General features: G+C 39.1%; 2 protein-coding genes and 1 non-coding gene across 3 annotated transcripts; 2 read left to right on the top strand and 1 right to left on the bottom strand.

Moving 5' to 3' along the window:
* Positions 1-3,925: 3,925 nt before the first annotated feature.
* Positions 3,926-8,611, top strand: LOC116316728 (thialysine N-epsilon-acetyltransferase-like). Its single transcript, XM_039609691.1, has 6 exons — positions 3,926-4,079; positions 5,335-5,386; positions 7,180-7,263; positions 7,755-7,856; positions 7,940-7,980; positions 8,149-8,611. Exons 1-6 carry the CDS (start codon positions 4,017-4,019, stop codon positions 8,314-8,316), a joined length of 510 nt encoding a protein of 169 aa, XP_039465625.1. The 5' UTR covers positions 3,926-4,016; the 3' UTR covers positions 8,317-8,611.
* Positions 8,612-10,023: 1,412 nt separating this feature from the next.
* Positions 10,024-16,846, top strand: LOC116316722 (thialysine N-epsilon-acetyltransferase-like). Its single transcript, XM_039609692.1, has 7 exons — positions 10,024-10,435; positions 11,505-13,851; positions 14,114-14,165; positions 14,666-14,749; positions 15,927-16,028; positions 16,120-16,160; positions 16,330-16,846. Exons 2-7 carry the CDS (start codon positions 13,789-13,791, stop codon positions 16,495-16,497), a joined length of 510 nt encoding a protein of 169 aa, XP_039465626.1. The 5' UTR covers positions 10,024-10,435; positions 11,505-13,788; the 3' UTR covers positions 16,498-16,846.
* A 2,521-nt stretch (positions 16,847-19,367) lies between these two features.
* Positions 19,368-19,441, bottom strand: trnai-aau. Its single transcript has one exon. It is a non-coding gene; the product is annotated as a tRNA-Ile (tRNA).
* Between the last annotated feature and the right edge of the window lie 1,478 nt (positions 19,442-20,919).

Raw genomic sequence — 20,919 nt, 5'->3', positions numbered from 1 at the left:
CAAAACAAACAAACAAACAAACAAAAAAAAATTTCCACAGCAAAACAATCAAGAGTTTCAGAATTATTATTTTTGCTCTTTTCATTCTTGATTAATATATTTTTCTAATACTCTATTTTTAAACATGTTTTTAAACAAGAAAATGAACGACACCTTTTAAATCACTGTCATAACTATTCCACAGGTTAACTCCTCTAACAGAAACACATCTTTGCTTTATGTTTGTCCTTATCTTGTTTGTTTTAAAGACATCTGTTCCCCTTAAGTCATATTGACTCTCTCTGACTTTAAACAGCTTCTGAATACTGCGGCAAAGCAAGTTATTTTGTGCTTTATACATTATCTGTGCCATTTTATATTCGACTAAATCATAAAATTTTAGGGTATTCAGATTAATAAACAAAATGTTAGTTGGTTCTATATAGTTTGATTGATTTATAATTCTTATAGCTCTTTTTGTAACTTGAAAATAGGAAGAGTATTTGTTTTATATGCATTACCCCATATCTCCAGACAATAAGTCATATATGGAAGCAACAGAGAACAATAAAGTGTGTATAATGATTTTTTGTTCAGGACATGCTTTGTTTTGTAGAGAATAGCAATGGTCTTTGACATTTTTGTTGTCACATGATTTATATGAGACTTCCAGCTCAGCTTATCATCAATTATCACTCCAAGAAATTTATTTTCATACACTCTTTCAATTTCAATTCCATTAACCCTGATTTTAGATCCTCCAGCAGCCACTAGGCTGCTGGAGGATCTAATTAAGTCTTCTCATATGGCATCATGCAGTTATTTTGTTTCCATTATCCTTAATCTTTCACAATCCACGTCTCTCTGCCTGTAGTTATGCTTCCTTGTTTTGTGGCAGCGGTGTCCTGTCAGTTCTCCTGGCTCTATTCATGCTGCACCAGGCTGTGCCAGCATGCCACACCCAAAACACATTCATCTCCCACAGGAGGTTGGTGAATGAGTAGTAAACACTAAATGTGCCTCAAAAGGGATTTTTTAATGCATTATTTATTTATTTAAGATTCTCTCCAGCAGTCATAAGAGGCCATACCACTACAGATTGTGTGATTGCAGTAATATACTATCTAATGTAATTAAACAGAAATTGCAGTTTTAAGTGCAACTTCATACAGACAAACTTTCAACTGATTAAACTTAGAAATAAACATTTTTATTAAGATTTTACTGTACAAATGATAAATACAGACAGAAATGTGCTGTCTTGCAAAGTGTCTGCAATGGCATGTGTAACCTAAAAACATTAACAATATTTGCAATCTTTAATCGTGATTTTAAAAGTGAATCTACTCAGATGAATTAGATGTTTTACAAGCAGCTGTGAGAAAGTAAACATGGAGATTACAGGGTTTAAGACCATTAAGCCAGCGTCAAAGCAACACAGAATGGATAAGTTCACATAAAGTAACTGTGTGCAAAGATACATGCATACAGTGGATGCATGTCAACCTCATTTGAAAAATAGAGTTATAAAAATCATATTTGACACCACAAATTTTCACCAAAATGGACATCACCGATACAGACAAAGGGTGAGTGACACTTAAACACAGGTACATGACAGACTTGTAAAGGAAGACATGACACTAACTAACATACTGGGGGAGACACCAACATGGGAGGAATCACACAATTACAGAAAAAGGTATGAAACTCAACATGCTGGGTCAAAAGACCCCAAAAACATGAGAGTTATACCCAGAGCTGGATCTGAGAGGGGAAGGAAAGTTCTGGAAAATGGTGATATGGGAGGCAAGAATGGGAAAAACCGAAGCAGGGAAAAGCTGTCTGACTTTTAAATAGTTTGAAATACACAACAGAACAAGATTTCTGCAACCCGAGTGCTCAGTTTTTGCAAGAGTCACTGTTGAGTGATTTTTTTGTGTAGCAAGAAGCTAAAGCAGTGTGGAAGAAGTCCTCCAATCATATCTGAGAGTCTTCTGCAAGAGCCACTCAAAATGAAGCTTTCTTTTAACTACCAAAGACCAATATTTGAGTTTCTTTTTTCATTAAATGTTATTTAGATAACTCCTCTGGAAGATGTTGTTCATTTAAGTGCTAAACAGGGAACCATTAAAAGCCTGTTTCAACAGTTTTTGTTTTTATGATTTATTTTGAATTGTACTTTGTATAAATCCACTGTTGCTCTGCCAATTTTAAACTGGTTTAGCCAAACAATATGAAGAGTCAGTGACACTTTCAATATCAGCAGCACTGAACTCTTTAAACTCTTTGAACGTTCCCCTCTGGAAAAAAGTTTACCTCACCACATGGACACAGGTTTCATTCATACAGTAAATGATTCAAGTCAGCACTATGAAGATGTCCTTGGCTTACTGAAAGTTAACATCTCCTTCAAACAATTCCCTCACTGTTAGTCTGAAAGGCAAACTCATTAACTGTACTTGTTTACCTAAATCTAAGAGTCAAACTGGTTGTTTACCATGTATTTATATTCACTAAGTTAAGAACAGGTTGTTTGCTCATCCAGTTTGTCTAAATTATAATAAGCTCTGGATTCCTTGGGACTGTGAATGCAGTCACTACCTCTGGTCTCCAGTTAGTTAAACTGAAAAGCAGTTAATAATAAGCTGGACTTTGTGCTGCCAGACTGGATCGGACTGTCAGATTTTTTTTTGGACTTCAGACACAAACACAGGCACATGACTGGTTATAAGTTCATGAAGCAAAATCCATCAGAAAAGTAAACAAAGCCTAAAACTGGCTGGAGACACACAGTGGACAGGGGGGAACAAAGTAAACTCTAAAAATATAAAATACTAATAAAAACATGACCCGAAACAAAAACTAACACAAAGCAAAGCAAAGAGTTCAACCTCAAAGGCTCAAAAACATGCAGTTGGACTTGCAATAATAGATCAGTATGGCATAGCTAATAAATAATGCAATATTCTGTATCAGGTTATACACTGCTATATTCTATGTGATAACCTAAGCGAATGCCTTTTAAAAAAAATTATTCCTTTATAATTTTGATCTATTCTTCCATTTTTTCAAAATCAGTTTAAGAACACAGCTGAGAGAAGTACGGAAACAGGAAATGACACTGATTTGTCAGCAGGGACTTTAATGCACTGAAATAAAAAAGAAGAAGTTGTTCATGTCTTCTGATTTGTATCCGTGTCACAGCTTGTTCATGACATGTTTGAGGATACTGAGATAGTGGTGATGTGTGCGAGTGACAGATGGGTTTGAATGTGAGGATGGGATCAAATCAGGGATCAGCTCTGACCACCTTCTTGTGATAGTGATGGTGTAAAGGTTGTTGATGGATGACTCCACTTTGGATGCAAATAAGGCAGCATGCTGCAAAATGCTGGATTAGCCTGAAAGAAAAAAAAAAACATTTTTGGTGACATGAAAGTCTAAAAAACTGACTTGCAATTCCAGTATGGAGGTCTCAAAATGCACATGCTAAAGAAAAGAAGATTTCACGCTTTGGACCTCAGATATAAAGAATATGTGCAAATTTTTTCAGATGATTCAAAAGAGCCACAACAGGAGTCATTTGACAGGAGTCACTGAGGCTATTCCCAGGAATCAGGTTGGTATACATAAAATAAAATCATCTCAGTGTACATGATTTTAGGCAATGTACAATTTTGCTAGCTTTGGATTAGGAAGAGGAAATGATGGCAGGCAAGCTTTGGTATCTTTTGGGGACAGCTGGTTTTTAGTTTATGCCATGTTGTCAGTCAGTTCACAGTTAATTAGTGGATAAAAATCGTGTTCATGTGGCATCAACTCTCACGGGGATTCTGGGGAATCAGAAAACAGATGCGTTAGCAGGGAAATCTACCAGTAAAGAAAAAACTGGCAAAGACAGAGTAGTACATGTGACAGGGGGCGGTAATGCAATGGAGACGGATGCCAACTGCTTTTAAATTCCAAAGAAGAAGAAGAAGAAGGAAACGCGGCTGTCCAGCTCTGTGATCACGAACTCATCACATCCACTCAGCATGGACTTCTCAATCCGTGCAGCCAACGTGGACGACTGCAAGGACATCGCGCGCATGATCATGGTGAGGGGCAGTAGCGGTTTTTGATACGGGCGACATGGGCGGTTGCCCGGGGCGGCATCGTGGTGGGGGGCGGCATCACGGGCATCGGCAAAAAACAAACAAACAAAAAAAAAATTGCTCGTACTCATGCTGCCCCGACATGATGCCAGCGCATTTTGGGAATGTCGTAGGCACCGATCGGTTTTCTATCGCCCATTTGCTGGGAGTAAGGGCGCCCTCCGTTTGCGAGGTGCGCCTGCTGCTTGCGGCGCAGGCAGGTGAGGGCGGGGCGGCGGGGGATTCACTGACCGGCTGGAGCAGCATCTAATAATCCACTCGCAAAATAAAACAAAATAAAAACAAACCAACAAACACGAAAACACCAGACATCATGATACAGACTTATAATTTGCACCGATGTTTTTTCGAAATTCTATACACGAAAAGTGAGCGCGAGAGCCCTCGGTGCGCCTGCTCGCTGCTGAAGTCAAAGTAAACTTTATTGTCATCTCCGCGACATACAGTCCAGTATATAGAGAGACGAGACGACGAGGCTCCAGTTACAGCAGTGCAAGTAAACAAACAATATATATAAGAAAATAAATCTACACTTTAGGACCAGGGGTAAAGGGATCAACAACAATTTAAAATTTATAATTTACAATTTGATGATTTAAAGTCTCACACACAACCCATCGAAAGCGGAGGAGAGCCCTGCTGCTTCCAAATAGAGCACATTTCATTCATAATGTTGTAAATCCAAAACCATTATGTATTCATGATCTGAATCGTGGGTTGTGTGAAATCCCAGAAATAAACCCTAGACAAAGTGAATCTGTGAACTAAGGTGTAGGTCTGTTAGGTTATGTTGTTGTGATCCTCGAGTTGGGGGATGGGTGTTCATACTGGAGTGCAAAATTAAAATCAATGGAAGATGGACAAGAAAAGTTCAAAACCATCAGGTGCTCAGTTTAGAAAAAAGAGAAAAGAAGAGGAGGAGAAACGAGCAAAAGATCGCCCAGGGCACCAAACAGGCTAGGACCGCCACTGGTGAGCGGAAACGTGTGCGCACAGTCCAGCTGTGTGTGTAAGACATTTAGTGACATGTAACGACCGTCAGGCTGACATCCGTCAACCTCTCTGCTGCTGCTGTCATTATTACATGGTTCAGATGGACTGTGCTCGCTTTGCTCTTTAGTTTAAGTGCAGACAGGCTAATAAATGTTAGAGAGCTCATTATGAACGATGAGCTCATGCTTTGTTTGTTTTTCTCCAGGAGCTGGCAGAATATGAGAAAGTGTCAGACCATGTGAAAGTCACCCAGAAAGGTAGTGTATGTAGTCATGTCTCAAGTTCTCTGCCTTCACTTTCAGGGTATTTTTTTATAATATTCATAAAACAATTAAGTCCAAGGTGATATTTTTGGAGGTGCACAGTTTATTCTTGACTTTGGGAAAAATGAGATCTTCTAAAATCTTGTCAGTGAAACACAGAAACTAAATGTTAATGTCTGCAGCTTATTAAGGGTTCAGATATTGAGGAGGGATTCAGGAGGGATTCAAATCACAACGATGGTCCAGGAGTGTTAGGTCAAACGATGATTTTAATGAACACACGTGTGGGGAGATGAACACTGTCACACAATCAGCGTCAATCTCCGCCCAAAAATACACCAGCAGTTGTTTTTATAACATCAGGGTATTATTCATGACGCCCCCTCATGCGTCACACCAGATACCATACATGCATAAGTTTCAAAAACACAAATGTTCTGTTAACGACTTTTGACACATGTGAAAAGAACATTCTCTTCGTCTCCACGCCAGGCGCTTCCTGTTCATCTTCTGACTCTCGCTTATCTCCTGGAACATCAGACGCAGGTCTTCCAACAAACTGTCACTTATGCAGGCATAATTTTGCAGTCACAAGCAAAATATGATTAAACTTTCACCTAGAATATAAGTCTACCTACGGTGTGTGTGTGTGTGTGTGTGTGTGTGTCGACCTCACTCGAACTCTGTCCTGTGAGAAAAGAGGCCAATTCTCATGTGCACAATAACCTAACTGAAACTATATCTGTAATATGTTGAATTAAGGTTTTAATCAAGAACCACTACTAAAAGCTTAATCAAAAGATAAAAATGAATAAAAGATAATAATGAATAGCCTAGTTATTCAAATAGCATCATCCCAACAGCTCCTCAAAATAACAATCAAAAAATGCACACTTTACAGAGGAACCAAGACATTTTAGAAGTATACTTCCTGACTTATTCTGAGTCATCTGTTACCAAGCAAACTCAAACGCAGCACGTTGCTGAATACATTCAGGCCCTCTAAGCTCCACGTCACTCATACTTTGCTTAGTTTCACTTTCGCAAGCACGCTCTGCAAAAGCATGCAGACTTTGGCATAGGTTATACTCAGAGTTGAGCCTTTCTTTTATAACCCAATATAATCAGCATATAAACATTTAAGATTATAAAAAAGCATTCAAAAGCATTTAAGATTATAAATTTAACTCAACAGTTTAAAGTGGTTATCACTGCACCTGTAATAAAGGCTAATTGGGTGCCAATATATTTAAACATCTGAATGCAATATCAATACTGTAGATTATGTTATTAATGCAATGGTAATGATGATGATTATGAACAATAGCAGTAAAATATTTCCCTCATATCAACAAGGTGTAAAAAGTATCTTGCCCAAGGATATTTGGCATGCAGACTAGGGGAAGCCAGGGATCGAACCATCAACCTTCCAATGAGTAAATGACCTGCTCTACCACCTGAGCTACAGCTACCCCAAATTTAGTTGTTTAGTTATATTTGTGTAAGCTTAGTAGATTTTATCACACTATAATAAAGTATTTGTCTGTGAGCCGTTTGTTTCTACCACCAGGTAACAGTTTTTCCCAGGAAGCTTCGTTCTAAAATTAGGAATTATGGACCTTTGAGAAAAACCATTGCACTGTATTTTCCAACAAAAGGTTGGAACTGGTTTTAAAGCTCTCTCTTTGCTAAGATTACATTTTGATAAAAAGCCTCAAACTGTTAAATGTAAACTGAATTTCCCCTTGTGAAAACACTGTGTAACAGTATCTATAATTTCTTTTCAGACTTGGAGCAGGATGGCTTTTCCAAGAACCCGTTCTTTCATGGGATCATCGCTGAGGTGCCAGAACAGCACAAAACCAAAGAAGGTGAGGGAGATCATGTTACGCCCAGTTTTCACACACACTGTTGCGATCTACTGTCTAACAGCTGTAACAAACTTAGAACTGATGGTTGAGTGTTTAAAAAAAATATGAACCCATATGTGACAAAACCCTTAAAGTAAGTGAAAATAACCGACAGAGTGGGCGAGCAGGAGAAACAAAAAAACAGGGCAGATCTTTAACAAAAGGTTAAAAATGTGAGGTTTTATTTATAAAGTTTGCTGTACATTAACTGTGAGCAGCACCACAAATCCTATCATTTTTTTCACTGATGTAAAGGAAATGATACATATTTATGTGTTTACAGTGCAAAGTAAAGCATTATGCTGTTAATAATCACTGTGCTAAATGTTCAGAGTCATTCACTCAGTGGGAAGGAACAACAAAATAAATATACAAATTTTATGAATACAGACACGGTTTAGCTTCTTCTAAATGTCGACTGTTTTTACCAGTAGATATTTTTCTTCTTTCAGGGCACACGAAGATCGGCTATGCACTTTATTTCTATGCTTACAGCTCCTGGTCAGGCAGAGCCATTTATATGGAGGACTTGTACGTGATGCCTGAGTTCAGAGGTACAGTACAGCCTCTGAGAAGATGTCTCATCATCACTGTATTTGCAGGAAATCTCAAGTAATGCACATGATCTGTCTTTCAGGGAAAGGCGTTGGTAAAGCACTAATGAGCAAGGTGGCACAGGTGAGTGAAACATGTGAACACTGTAAAAGATAAACCTTGAAGCTTTTTTTATTTTCAATATTTGCACGAAAACATACTAGTCAGTGTCTCAGAGGCAGCATACAGAAGAAGCCTCCATGCATCATTTCAGCTCAGCAGTCATTTCTTCTTGGTTTTGCTCTCCTGTAGCTGGGTCTGGCTGCTGGTTGCCACCAGCTCAACTTCGCCGTCCTGGACTGGAACAAACCATCAATGGACTTTTACCTCAGCCAGGGCTGCTTCGATATCACTGATACCATGGGCTACCACTGCCTGCGCTGCGAGGGGGAGGCGCTGAAGCACCTGGCTCAACTTTAACCCATCTGTTATGACCTTGTGACCCTTGCAGCCATGAGGTCAGCCCACACACTGCAGGGATGGAGCAACTTGAAGCCCCTACCTCAGTGTTACCAGGCCGTCTGAAGGTCTGTCCATATAAGCTAAGAGTGCAGCACACCTTTTAAAATGAATATAGTTCAGATATGTGTTTATTTTATAAATGGCATCAAATTGGTTTTTTAATTTAGTTTCAGTTACATTTTGTAATGTAATTTACAAGCAGTGGATGTTCCAGTGTGTAACGTCATAGAATAAAGCGAATTGTATACATTTCTCCTGAGGACGTTTTTTGTGTTAAATTACCAATAAGACACAAAATTCAGATACTGTCTTCCACATTTAGCAGCTGTCAGAAATAAAAAGAAATGAAGTAGAAGTACTTCACTACTCCTTTACTTCTCACTAGGTTTTACTTTTATGCTTTGCATTGTAACACAAATATCTCAACTTTCCACTCTATAGTTTCAAAACAAGCTGTCAAAATGTTGAGATTACAGTTGCCATTTCAAGTCAAACTGCCAAGGCTGCTTAATCCTCTACAAAATGCTTAGTTTAGATGAGTTAGTGAAACAACTTGATCAGCTGTCTTATTCTGTCTACAACATTCATCCTCTTTACTGCACAAGTGTGTGACGATTAATATCCCTGCATCTGTCCATTGGCAATAAGGAGAGATCACTTAAACATTATTTATTGAGACAGAGAAATTAATGTATGATGATCCATCAGACAGAATCCGAGCGGTGATAGAATTTAGGACAGAACCCCCTTGAGTCTACACGGTGGTGGTGATGAAGATGGAGACTGAGGCTTGGCTCCAACTGAGGTGGTTTGTGAGAAAAGTACCAAGGTGGAAAGCAGAATGCACATTAGCAATAAAACAACGCAATTAGGTTTTCAAAACATAAAAATATATATAGAAAATATGGAAACAAGCAGAGGTTCGAAGGGTTTTAAAGACACTAAAAATCATTATTGGAGAAAATACTGTGAATTACTGGGTAAAAATACACCATTAGACAGTGTACAATTAAACCCCAGTCTGGTAATTCAAAAGATTATTATTTCCCAGCAATGATAAAAATAGATAAATAAATCTGAATTATTAGCAAAATCATTTGCAAAGGTGAATAGTACAGACAACCTTTATGATAAAGAAAAAAGAGGATGGGAAACAATATTAAAGAGTAATATCAAAATACTTCATGATTAAGAAAATAATGAGGATGTAATTTATGTAAATTTTTCTTTTTTGAATTAAAAAAGGCATTAAAGAAATCTGGAAAAAAACATCCATGGTACAGATCAAATCAGTTATTGTTAGTTAGGAAATATTGATAGAGTATATAACAAGATGTGGGAAGAAGGAAAACTACCAAATAAATGGAAAGAATAATTAACAAATGTGCAACAGATTATTGTGATTATTGCACAGAAATGGAGCACATATTCATATATATGCTATATTCTTATATATATTAAAGATTTCTGACTAATAAATACTTATTAGTCAGAAATCTTCTGAAGAACAAGAATAATTTCTCAATGTTTATAGTTTTTGTTATTTTTAAATTTGTGTTGTGAAATCTGTTTATGTTGTTCTAGTAAGGCTACCATGGGGGCAGCCACTAGAGGTCGCTAGAATACTGTTTTATATATGTTTGCTTCCGGAATTGATGTAGGCACGTACGCTGCTGCTACAACTCAATAAAAGCGGTTTGTGCTTGAGAACGCTGCGTCTTATTGCCTCCGATCATGACAATTTGTGAAAGAAACAGAAATTTCAGAAAGAATATAATAGCGGTACTGTAGCTTCTGATCCATACGCCACTCTAGAAGGTGGCGGTAATACGCCTAAAAGTTTAATTTAAAAAAACAGAAGAAGAAGCGCGTCAAATTTTGTACACCTGGCCACTCGAGCGATAGTTTCCATTATTGGAAACTTAAAGTACAAGGTCTGAAAGAAGCGTCGCGAAAATGAGGTTCACGGTTACCGTGAGAACGGAAAAGGGATGGAGATTTGAGCTTGAAGTGGAGGACACTGATACTGTTGAGAGTTTAAAGCTTCGAATAAAGGAGAAAGACGGAGTTCCTCCCGGTAGGCCTCAAATCGCTGTTAATACACTGCATGATTGTGACTGAAACGGTCATTCAACAGTTACTGATTACTGCCTTACACATAGTGTTAGAAAAACTGCCATCTGCCCACTCCTTCAGGTGTTACATGATTTTTTTTATGCGAAAGCGCCCTGCTGTCACACAGTCTGCTCTAATCAGTTTGCACGGTTCAGTAGGTTTGCGTGGTGCGTTTAGTTGCACTTGTAAATTTGAGATGTATTTATATTTCGGATTTTCCTGTATTAAAATAAATAACCTGTTATGTATTTCTTGTTCTTTACAGCACGCAGGTCTATACAGGCGTATTTATATATTTCAGGAATTACATATGCAAGTTGTTATTAACAAACTTCATACTCTTGATCATTCTTGAGCTGAGATATTATACTTAAGTCATATCCATTATATATAACTTTGAATATAATTATCAACAGACCCCACAATATTCTCATTTAACATGTGGCAGTGCTTTAGGGATCATTTGCAACTTAGGTGAAATCAGTAGAGACTAAAGTCATTGCATTTTCTCTTTCCTTATGAATCATCAGTTTTCATCATATATCCTGAGCTGATTCAGCTCAGGATATATGATAAAAGAAAAGATCTTCCAGGAATGGTGATGGAGTTTTCCAGAGATCTGATTGGTCACCGGGCAGTGATTTCATACCTGCTGATCTAACCATTCACAGCAAAACCCTGGCATGGTAACCATGGTTACCATGGCAATCCGAGAAGCGACTGAGCTTTATAGCATTGAAAGTTATGTGGATAAGATGAAATCGTGCTTCGTAGTACGGGCCTCTGGGCAAACACCAGATACAACTTTTCCTTAATCTTTATGCAAGGTGTACAAAAAAAAAAAGCCATACACAAATCACATAATTGTAAGTAGATATTTTTTGTTTGCTTTTTGATGTTTTGGGGGTTTTTTTAGTTTTTGGTTTTTTTTTACAAATTGTAAATGAAAAAGTATTTTCAGTTTTTAGAAATTATTAGCCTTTCTTGACGGTTGGTGCCTGATTTTAACTTTTAGTTTATGTCTGTTTCAGATCAACAGAGAATTATTTATGAAGGCAGGGAGCTGATGGATGGTCACTGTCTCAGTGACTATAATATCCGACACGGGTCCCTCGTAACTGTAACTCTAAGACTGAGAGGAGGAGGGCTACCTGAGAAAGGTGATAAAACCCGGAGCAGGGAAGAGCTGTCTAACTTTTAATTTTGACAACACAGCAGAACAACATCTCAGTGACCCCAAGCGCAGGTTGCTCAAGCGCCACTGAGGAGTAATTTTAGCATGACAACGAATCCTCAACCTAAATGGTAAAAGCACAGAAGAAGTCCTCCAATGAGTCTGTGAGGAAACGTCTGCTCAGTGGTGACGGGAGAAAAGTTTTTAAGACGGAGACCTGAGAGAATGTGTTGTACTCATCCCCCAGCACTGAAGATGACAACACAAAATCCAATTTCTACAGTTTTTGTTTTGATACTATATTATGAATTGTAGTTTCTATAAATAAGCAGTTGCAATGCTACTTTTAAACCAGTTCAGCTAGGCGGATAGCACACAGTGTGATGAGCCAGTGACACTTTCAGCATTGGCAGCAGTAAAACTTTAAACTCTTTAAATTCTTGAAACAAGTTCATCCTCCTCACCACGTAAAGAACTGTTTAATTTGCACTCTAATGGTAAATAAAGGAGATGAGTTAAGTCCTTTGGCTACATAAAGTTACAAAAATTAAAAAAAAAATATTTATCACCTCTAGTCAGGAGATGTCAGCACTTGTTATCATGGTAGAGTGGCTCAATGTTTGGTGGTCAAAGTCCATCTCTATGAAACAAATCCCTTACTGTTAGACTAAAATTATATTTTATTTTTTATATAATGATGCTTCTTTACCTAAACTTGTGTGTCAAACTTTGGTTGTTTTTTTAAAAAAGAGGGATCTTTGACTGGTTATTATTTTGTGTTTCAGAGCAGAGATAAAAATTACCACCATACTGCTGTGTACTGTGTATTTGTATTAACTGATATAACAGGTTATTTGCTTGACCAGTTTCTGGATCACCTGGAACTGTGACAGCAGTCACTACCTTTGGTCTCCAGTTGCTTGGAGTGAAAGGAGTTAATAACAAGCTGGACTTTGGCCTGCCCGTCTTGACTGGACTGTCGAATTTTGGATGGATACCAAAGAATCAGTTAAATTTCAAACATTTGTTTGTGGATGAGTTCAACAGATGTGTATTAAGATAACAAAAACAAGGCAACACATCAGATGATTATTAACCAGCACACATCAGTGAATTTAATTTGTTTTTGTATTCAACATATGTCTGACATTTCAAATACACTTCTTTCTCTTCTGGAGTCAGTGAGGAAACAAATTATATTCATATCAGTTTTAAAAAACACTGAAGCCTGGTTAATATAACTCTTCATCAAGACCACTTTGACTTCTGGGATTACAGTTATCTTAATATAGCACATTTATCACTTTAGCACATTTATTATTTAGCACTTTATAGTTTGTTTTTTTCAACAGATGCAGAGTGGGACATTCACTCAACTTAACAGTTTGTTCTAACGACCCTGCAAATTTACCCTTTTTATTATTTTCAAAAGTCTTCGATCATATGCAAAATGGAAATAAAAAGAAAATGCCTTGTTGAAAAAATAGTTGAAAACGTGTAATGTTTAGAAGCTTAATTAGATTTATTAGCGTAAAAAAAAACTTTTCAGAATGAAAACCAGAGGGAAATATAATATTTGATTTTCCGAAAAAATGAGAATGTACAGCTGAATGAACTGACCTTATTTTGTGTTCCAGGTTTGCTCTCAGCAGTGAGATATTCTTTATTAGGTTAAGTATTTATTCATTTTCCATAGCATGAAGCCCCAAGTGAATGCCCTTTGTTAAAATATCCCTTTATAATTCTGATCTGCTCTCCCATTCTTTCAAAGTCAGTTTAAAATTCACTCAGGGACACTGCTGAGAGTAGTATGGAAGTAGGTTATATAAAGCGTTCTGATGATGCATTCGCTTTATCAGTCATGGCACACTTCTCTCTGTCTGGTCCTGTATTTGCATGTTGTTGGATCAATATCAGATTTTTCAGTGGCACACACTCCAGCCTACATGAGTGTATCCAGCTGCAGAGCAGGAGGAGCAGGGTAAAGTGGTTCCAGGACATGTCTGCTGTTTGTTGAAACTGAAGTAACACACTGGACTCAGAGGAGCAAAGGCTTAAAGTGTCAATAATTTCGAGCTCGTCTACTTCTCACAGTCCGTCCTCTAACAGACTGGAACAAAACCTCATCACATCCACTCGACATGGCTTTCTCCCTCCGCGCGGCAAATCTGGACGACTGCAAAGACATCGCGCGGATGATCATGGTGGGCTGATATGTGGGACTCTCATGCAATCCAGCTGTGTGTGTGATTCAGAATATTAGAATATTCAAAACCACAATATTGCTGTTATCATTAGATTAGTGAGATATTATTGGGTGAACTGTGCTCACCCTGCTCTACAGTTTCAGTGCAAACAGGCTAATAAACTGCCTGTAAATAATGTTTTTACTGTTGGCTGAGGAACAGTGATGTTAGCATGTCCTAATAAATGATGGCAGCTGATGCTATTTATGATTTTCTCCAGGAACTGGCAGAGTATGAAAACCTGGCAGAGCATGTGAAAGTGACCCAGAAAGGTAGTGTATGTAGTGATGTCTCAAGTTTTTGCCTTAACTGTAAATGTATTATTTTATACTCTTCATAAACATATTAAATCCAAGGTGATATCCCAATAGAGGTTCAGAGCCATCCTCTTCATAGCTGCAGACCAGCAGTCCTCCACCCGTCCTCCTCTCTCTCATTTTCTTCATTCATCAGTTCCTCAAACTGTTCCTTCCATCTTTCCAACACACTCTCTTCACCCTAATCTTCTTTTCTAGCCTCTTTCAACACTTTCTTGCACTTCTTCATTCCACCACCAACTGTCCTTAACCTCTTTCTTCTGTCCAAAACACCCATTTGCAAACACTCTGTAATGTGTCACCTTAATATTAGGGAAAAAATTATATTTGTCTATAATAGCTGGGACAGGCTCCAGCCAAGGATAAGTGAAAGAGAATGAATGAATGAATGAATGAATGAATGGATGGATGGATGGATGGATGGATGGATGTTTATGTCTGTAATTTCTTTTCAGACTTGGAGCAAGATGGCTTTTCCAATAACCCGTTGTTTCATGGGATCATCGCTGAGGTGCCAGAACAGCACAAAACCAAAGAAGGTGAGGGCGATCATGTTACACTCAGTTTTTACACACTGTTTTCACTACACTGATACTAACTATGCCTGTAGGTCTTAGGTCGTGAGCACAAAGTCTTTGTTGCTTGTCAGGGAAAGACAATAAGAAATATGGAAAACAGTTAAATTCTCTAGTGTTTTTTATGTTCATGTTCTAGCAAGCGATTTTTCTATTCTGTAAGCCTTGATAAACCAATATAAAACCCGAACAGGGTACAAAAAGGGTTGTAAGCCTTCTCGTCAAAGTACTTAGTATTATAGATTAGTCTCCCCCCTTAAACACTTCTTACATAACAAAGCTAACTGCTTTTCCTAAGAATGTAGTAATTAGACCACTGATATACCCTCTGCTGCCCAGCTGTGCTTTTTCCTTCCATGACACAGGTCTTTTTCCTGCAGACCTCAACTATCAGAGGCTATACTGAGAAGTAGCTACTAATGTCCTGGACCTCATCAATGTTGTGCTCCGCTCTCATCAGCTGCTAGAAAAACTCAATAAATACATGAACTGCCCAGAGCCAATCAGCAGAGAAGTTAGCAGCCAAATAGTTTTGGACTCAGAATCATTAGATTGATCAAGTCACTAGCAGGGGCGGATGGAGAGGAATGGCATGGGGTGGCATGTGCCACCCTGAAATGATCTCTTTCCACCCCTAGTGCCACCCTAGTTTTGCATATGACAGTGTTGTTCATTAAAATAAGACAGCATTAACATTTTGAGCCAGGCTACAGTTAACACTGAATATAAATTCTAAAACTGAATATATTGCATAGTGTCCCTGGGCACTAGCAACATGACTCCAGATGTTCTGCTGCCTCTAAGTAATCAAAACCAAAAAGAGAAGTTATAGTGGTTAAAATGACCTAACCAGCCTCACCACTGGGAAATGCGAGGTTTCATTTATAAAGTTTGCTGCACATTAACTGTGAGCAGCACCACAAATCGTATAATTTTTTCACCGATGTAAAGGAAATGATACATAGTTATGTGTTTAGAGTGTAAAGTAAAGCATTATGCTGTGAATAATCATTGTGCTAAATGTTCAGAGTCATTAACTCAGTGGGAACAAACAACAAAACAAATCTACAGTTTTCATGAATACTGAAACTGTTAACTGTGAACTGTAAGATCACTCAGACTGATTTTTTTCTTCTTTCAGGCCACACAAAGATCGGCTATGCACTTTATTTCCATGCTTACAGCTCCTGGTCAGGCAGAGCCATTTATATGGAGGACTTGTATGTGATGCCTGAGTTCAGAGGTACAGTACAGCCTCTGAGAAGATGTCTCATCATCACTGTGTATCTGTATTTACAAAAGATCTCAAGCAATCCACCTGATCTGTCTTTCAGGGAAAGGCGTTGGTAAAGCACTAATAAGCAAGGTGGCACAGGTGAGTGAAACATGCAAATAATGTAGAAGATAAACCTTGAAGATTTTGCGATTTTCAATATTTCCGAGCAAAAAGTACTAAACAGTGTCTCAGAGGCAGCATACAGAAGCAGCCTCCATGCTACATCTCAGCTCAACAGTCATTTCCTCTTGGTTTTGCTCTCCTGTAGCTGGGTCTGGCTGCTGGCTCCCACCAGCTCAACTTCACCGTCCTGGACTGGAACAAACCATCTGTGGACTTTTATCTCAGCCAGGGCTGCTTCGATATCACTGCTACAATGGGCTACCACTGCCTGCGCTGCGAGGGGGAGGCGCTGAAGCACCTGGCTCAACTTTAACCAGTTCATCATGACCTTGTGACCCTTGCAGCCATGAAGTCAGCCCACGCACTCCAGGGATGGAGCACCACTCAGTGGCCTCTTTGCAAAACCTAACAACTTGAAGCCCCTACCACTGCATAGGCTTTCTGAAGGTCTGTGCACAGAGGCTTATTGTGAAACATGCCTTTAAAAATGAATATAGTTATGATATGATAGATATGTCTGTATACAGATAAATGGCATAAATTAGGTTTTCTAATTGAGTTGCAGTTACATTTTGGCTCTCAGGCAGTGGATGTTCCAGTCCTGAGAGGTTTTTTACATTAAAGTGTATAACGTCATAGAATAAAGCTAATTACATATATTTCTCCTGATCATTTTTTTGCGTTAAGTTACAAATAAGGCACATAATTCACACAATGTCTTCCATATTTAGTGGTTGCCAGTGGTGGTAAGTAATCAAATACTTCATTATTGTACTTAAGAAGAATTTTCAGGTGTTTGTACTTGAGTATTTTTCTGACAATATTTTACTTTCACTCCGTATATTGTAATGCAAATATCTCTACTTTCTACTCTCTATATATTGAAAACAGGCTCACTACCTTATGTTTAACACTTTTAGAGGAGTTATTTAACGTCATTGAGAACCTTCCAGACATCAAATCAATGTAAACCTGAATGGTATGAACAACTCAACACAGTCCTGTTTCTGTGTCCATCATCCGTGGTTACTGCACACGATGAGATGAAAGAAATAATAACATAATATCTGCATAATTTATAGAGCTGTACTCAGGGTTTAAAGTTGAGGAACGATCCATCCATCTTCTTTAACTTATCCAGGGCTGCACAGGGGCAGCAGCGTAGGCAGAGAAGTCCAGACCTCCCTCTTCCTGGCCACCTTTTTAAGAAAGTGGTTCCCAGGCCAGCTGAGAGCAGTAGTGGCTCTGCTCTCAGCTGACATCTGCTCCCAGATGGCTGAACTCATCACCCTATTTCTAAAGGAGAGGCCAGCCACACTTTGGCTCATTTGCACCACTTGTATGCCTGATCTGTTTTTTCGGTCACTACCCAATGCTCATGACCATAGGTGAGGGTGGGGAGGTAGATCAACCAGTAAATCGAGAGCTTCACTCTTATCACTCAGCTGACCGGTATAGCGTCCACATTACTGCAACCATAGAACCAATCTGTCTGTTATTCTCCCACTCCCCTCTCCCCTCACTCGTGACACCCCATGTTCACATAGAGTACTCAGAGGTACACGGTCGAATATCTTTTCCGAGTCTACAAAACACATGTAGACTGGTTGGGCAAACTTCCATGCACCCTCAAGAATCTTTGTCTCAGGTCTCATGCATGCTTTTATTGCGGTGAGTTTGATCACTTGATATCTTCATGTCCTAAGAAAGTAAAAGGTTCTGCCCACCGGTAGATTCGGGGTTACGAGTGGGCGGCACACACATTAGCTCAAAATCCCATTTTCAGCTCCCAGTTTCACCGTTTCACTGGAGCAGAACAGAATTTAATCGACTCTGAGTTACCTAGACAGTTAAACAGGGAGTTAGATCTGCCCGTTTCAGCCAAAGCATTAAATAATCAATAACTCATCAGACAGAGCTCGTCAGATTCGTCACCTCAAGTAATCATAGGGAAACACTCACCTTTTTTATGTTCCGCTCGCCGGACGCCTCACTGATTCTGGGTTTCCCCTAGCTAGAGGTACATAATCCCCACTTAGACTGGGCAGGCCAGAGAATAGCCAACTTGAACTACAGGAAGTATTAAGCAAAAGCAAAGCCTTCACCTTGCCAATCCACAGACAGACCTTACGATTGCGACATCAAGCTACTCCCAGGCGCTACTCTGTAATCAAGCCAGCTCTATAACCTGTCCCATCCAGAGCGCGCTGCTATGGAGAAATACATTAAAGAATCACTCGCAGCAGCCGTCATTCACCCCTCCTTCTCTCCAGTGGAGGGTAGGGTTTTACTTCGTAGTCAAAAAGTACAGTTCAACACTGATCCTTCTCTCCTCTCGTTGCTGTGTCCGGAACTCTGGAACTCCGTAATGTCACGTGTCTGTTTACTGCTTCTAGTGCTAATTGTCTTTCATAGAGTTTTCCCCTCTTCCTTGTATATAGCTTTGCTCATTTTCATAGTCGCACTAGTTTGCCCACACACTTGTATATATCTCACAGCACTAGTATTTTGCCACATCCGTGTAAGTAGCCCTCATTTCATTAGTTTGCCTCTGTGGCGGGGTGTGGTCAATGGCACAGCTGTGGGGGATCCGACCACAGAGCTCATGATATAATTACAAAAATAATCATCGACCTGCGGCCTAGGGTGTCCTGGTGCCACATATACTTATGGACACCCTTATGTTTGAACATGGTGTTCGTTATGGACAAACTCTGGTTTGCACAGTCAAGTAACAGAACACCGCTCAGGTTAAAGACAGATAGGCCGTTCCTCCCAGTCAGGCCCCTCCAGGTCTCCCCAGGTCAAGTACCCTCAAGCACCCCACCCAGGGACTCCAAGAAGACTGGGTACTTTAAACTGTTGTTTGGTGCATAGGTGCAGATGACAGTAATAACCAGTATCTTGACTCAAAAGCGCAGGAAACAAACCCTCTTGTCCACTGGAAAAAAAAATCTCCATCATACACGTCGAGGGATACTAAGGTACCCAGCCCGGCCCGCTGTCTCTCACCAAGAGTGACTCCAGACTGAGACAAAGTCCAGACCTTCTTCCTGGATACTTGTTCCAGAGCCCACCCCCACCTTCCCTAAAATTTTACCTTACTGGAATCTAACTTGTGACTCCCGATACAAAGGTGTATAGTCTTACTACTACACTATCCAGCATCCCAAAAGTAGTAGCTGGCCCGTACGGGGATCGAACCCGCGACCTTGGCGTTATTAGCACCACGCTCTAACCAACTGAGCTAACCGGCCATGTTACTATTCTATACAGTTACTATAGTAACTATAGTTACTATTTATTTGCACGAATACTGTGTACTGATACTGCCATATTTTACATGCTTGGTGTGTTTCTAATACATTTTTATGAAACTTTAAACATTTAGTGCAATTTCATATTCAGCCTTGTGATTAAGTTTTCAAAACAAGTGGTATATTTTAAATTTTTTGTATTTTCAGTCACGTTTGTGTCCACCACCTTCACTCTGCCTCTAACCTCCTAAGACCCGAACTCTTCCACGACATGCATTTTTAATTTCTCTTTGATATTTGGGCATATTGGGGCCTGATGAATGTAAAAACAAAGAATTTCCAGATTTTTTTTTTTTTTTTACCTTATTTTTGTTTTTAAGAAAAATGAGAGCCACAAATGAGGATATTCATTTAAAATTTTGATAGAACAGTAGCAGTATAATGTGCTCGTAAGCGGATATCAGGCCCATGTAGGGCAAAATTGAGTATTTTGTTCAAAATAACCAAAAATGTGATGTCCACATATGTGGACGGCAGGTCCTAGGAGGTTAAAGTTAGCTGAGAAGTAACCAAGGTACAGAGGGGAACACTGGACAGAATCACAAATCCTAAAAACAAATTTGCACAACAGGTTATTAGGCATGCAATAAATAAATAAAAGAATTGTACGTTACACTGTAGAAAATGATGGGCCAACTCATGTCCCGAGCAACATATTTATTTTTGCAGAAACTGCAAAAACAAAGAAACAGCAGGTTAACGGGAGCTACGCAGTGCGGAGCTGTACACTGTCTCATCATGTACTGACTACACTTCGTTTAGTGAGGTGTCAGCTACTGATGCATAACACACCGAGTGCCCTCTACTGGTGAAACTTATATCACAGCAAAATAGACATTAACAGTAGTCTTTCCAAAAAAAGTGATTTTAAGCATAAAAATAAAATGGGGGGCTACTATTTTCATGTATTCATCTTTATCATAGTGCCACATACATTTTGAAAATGAATTCAAAATGACATTAAAGTTGCCGTTTCAAGTCAAACAACTGGCACGGCTGCCTTACCATACAAAATGCGTAGTTTAGATGAGTTAGTGAAACAATTTGATCATCTCTGTTATTGTGTCTACTACATACATCCTCTTTACTGCACAGGGTCTGACTGTCAATATCCTGTCATCCGTCCATTGGCAATAAGGAGAAAATAATTAAACGTGATTTATAGAGATACAGAAATTAAGCTATTTTGCTCTTAGACTCTCATGACTTATCATAGCAGACAGAATCCGAGTGGTGATAGGATTTAGAGGACCCCCTGGAGTCTACAGGGTGATGGTTATGAAGATGAATACTGACGTTTGGATGGAGCACCACCAGTTAAAAAGATACAGATGTTTCAACACTGTGTCAAGCTTCCAAAGCACAGATGTTTTGAAACACTGCTCTGAAGCGTGGTTCAACACCCAAGTCATGTGACC

The sequence above is a fragment of the Oreochromis aureus genome, linkage group 3 (assembly GCF_013358895.1).
Source record: "Oreochromis aureus strain Israel breed Guangdong linkage group 3, ZZ_aureus, whole genome shotgun sequence".
NCBI lineage: Eukaryota > Metazoa > Chordata > Actinopteri > Cichliformes > Cichlidae > Oreochromis > Oreochromis aureus.
Note: the sequence above shows the minus strand (reverse complement) of the source record. Positions and strands in the feature narration are given on the sequence as shown.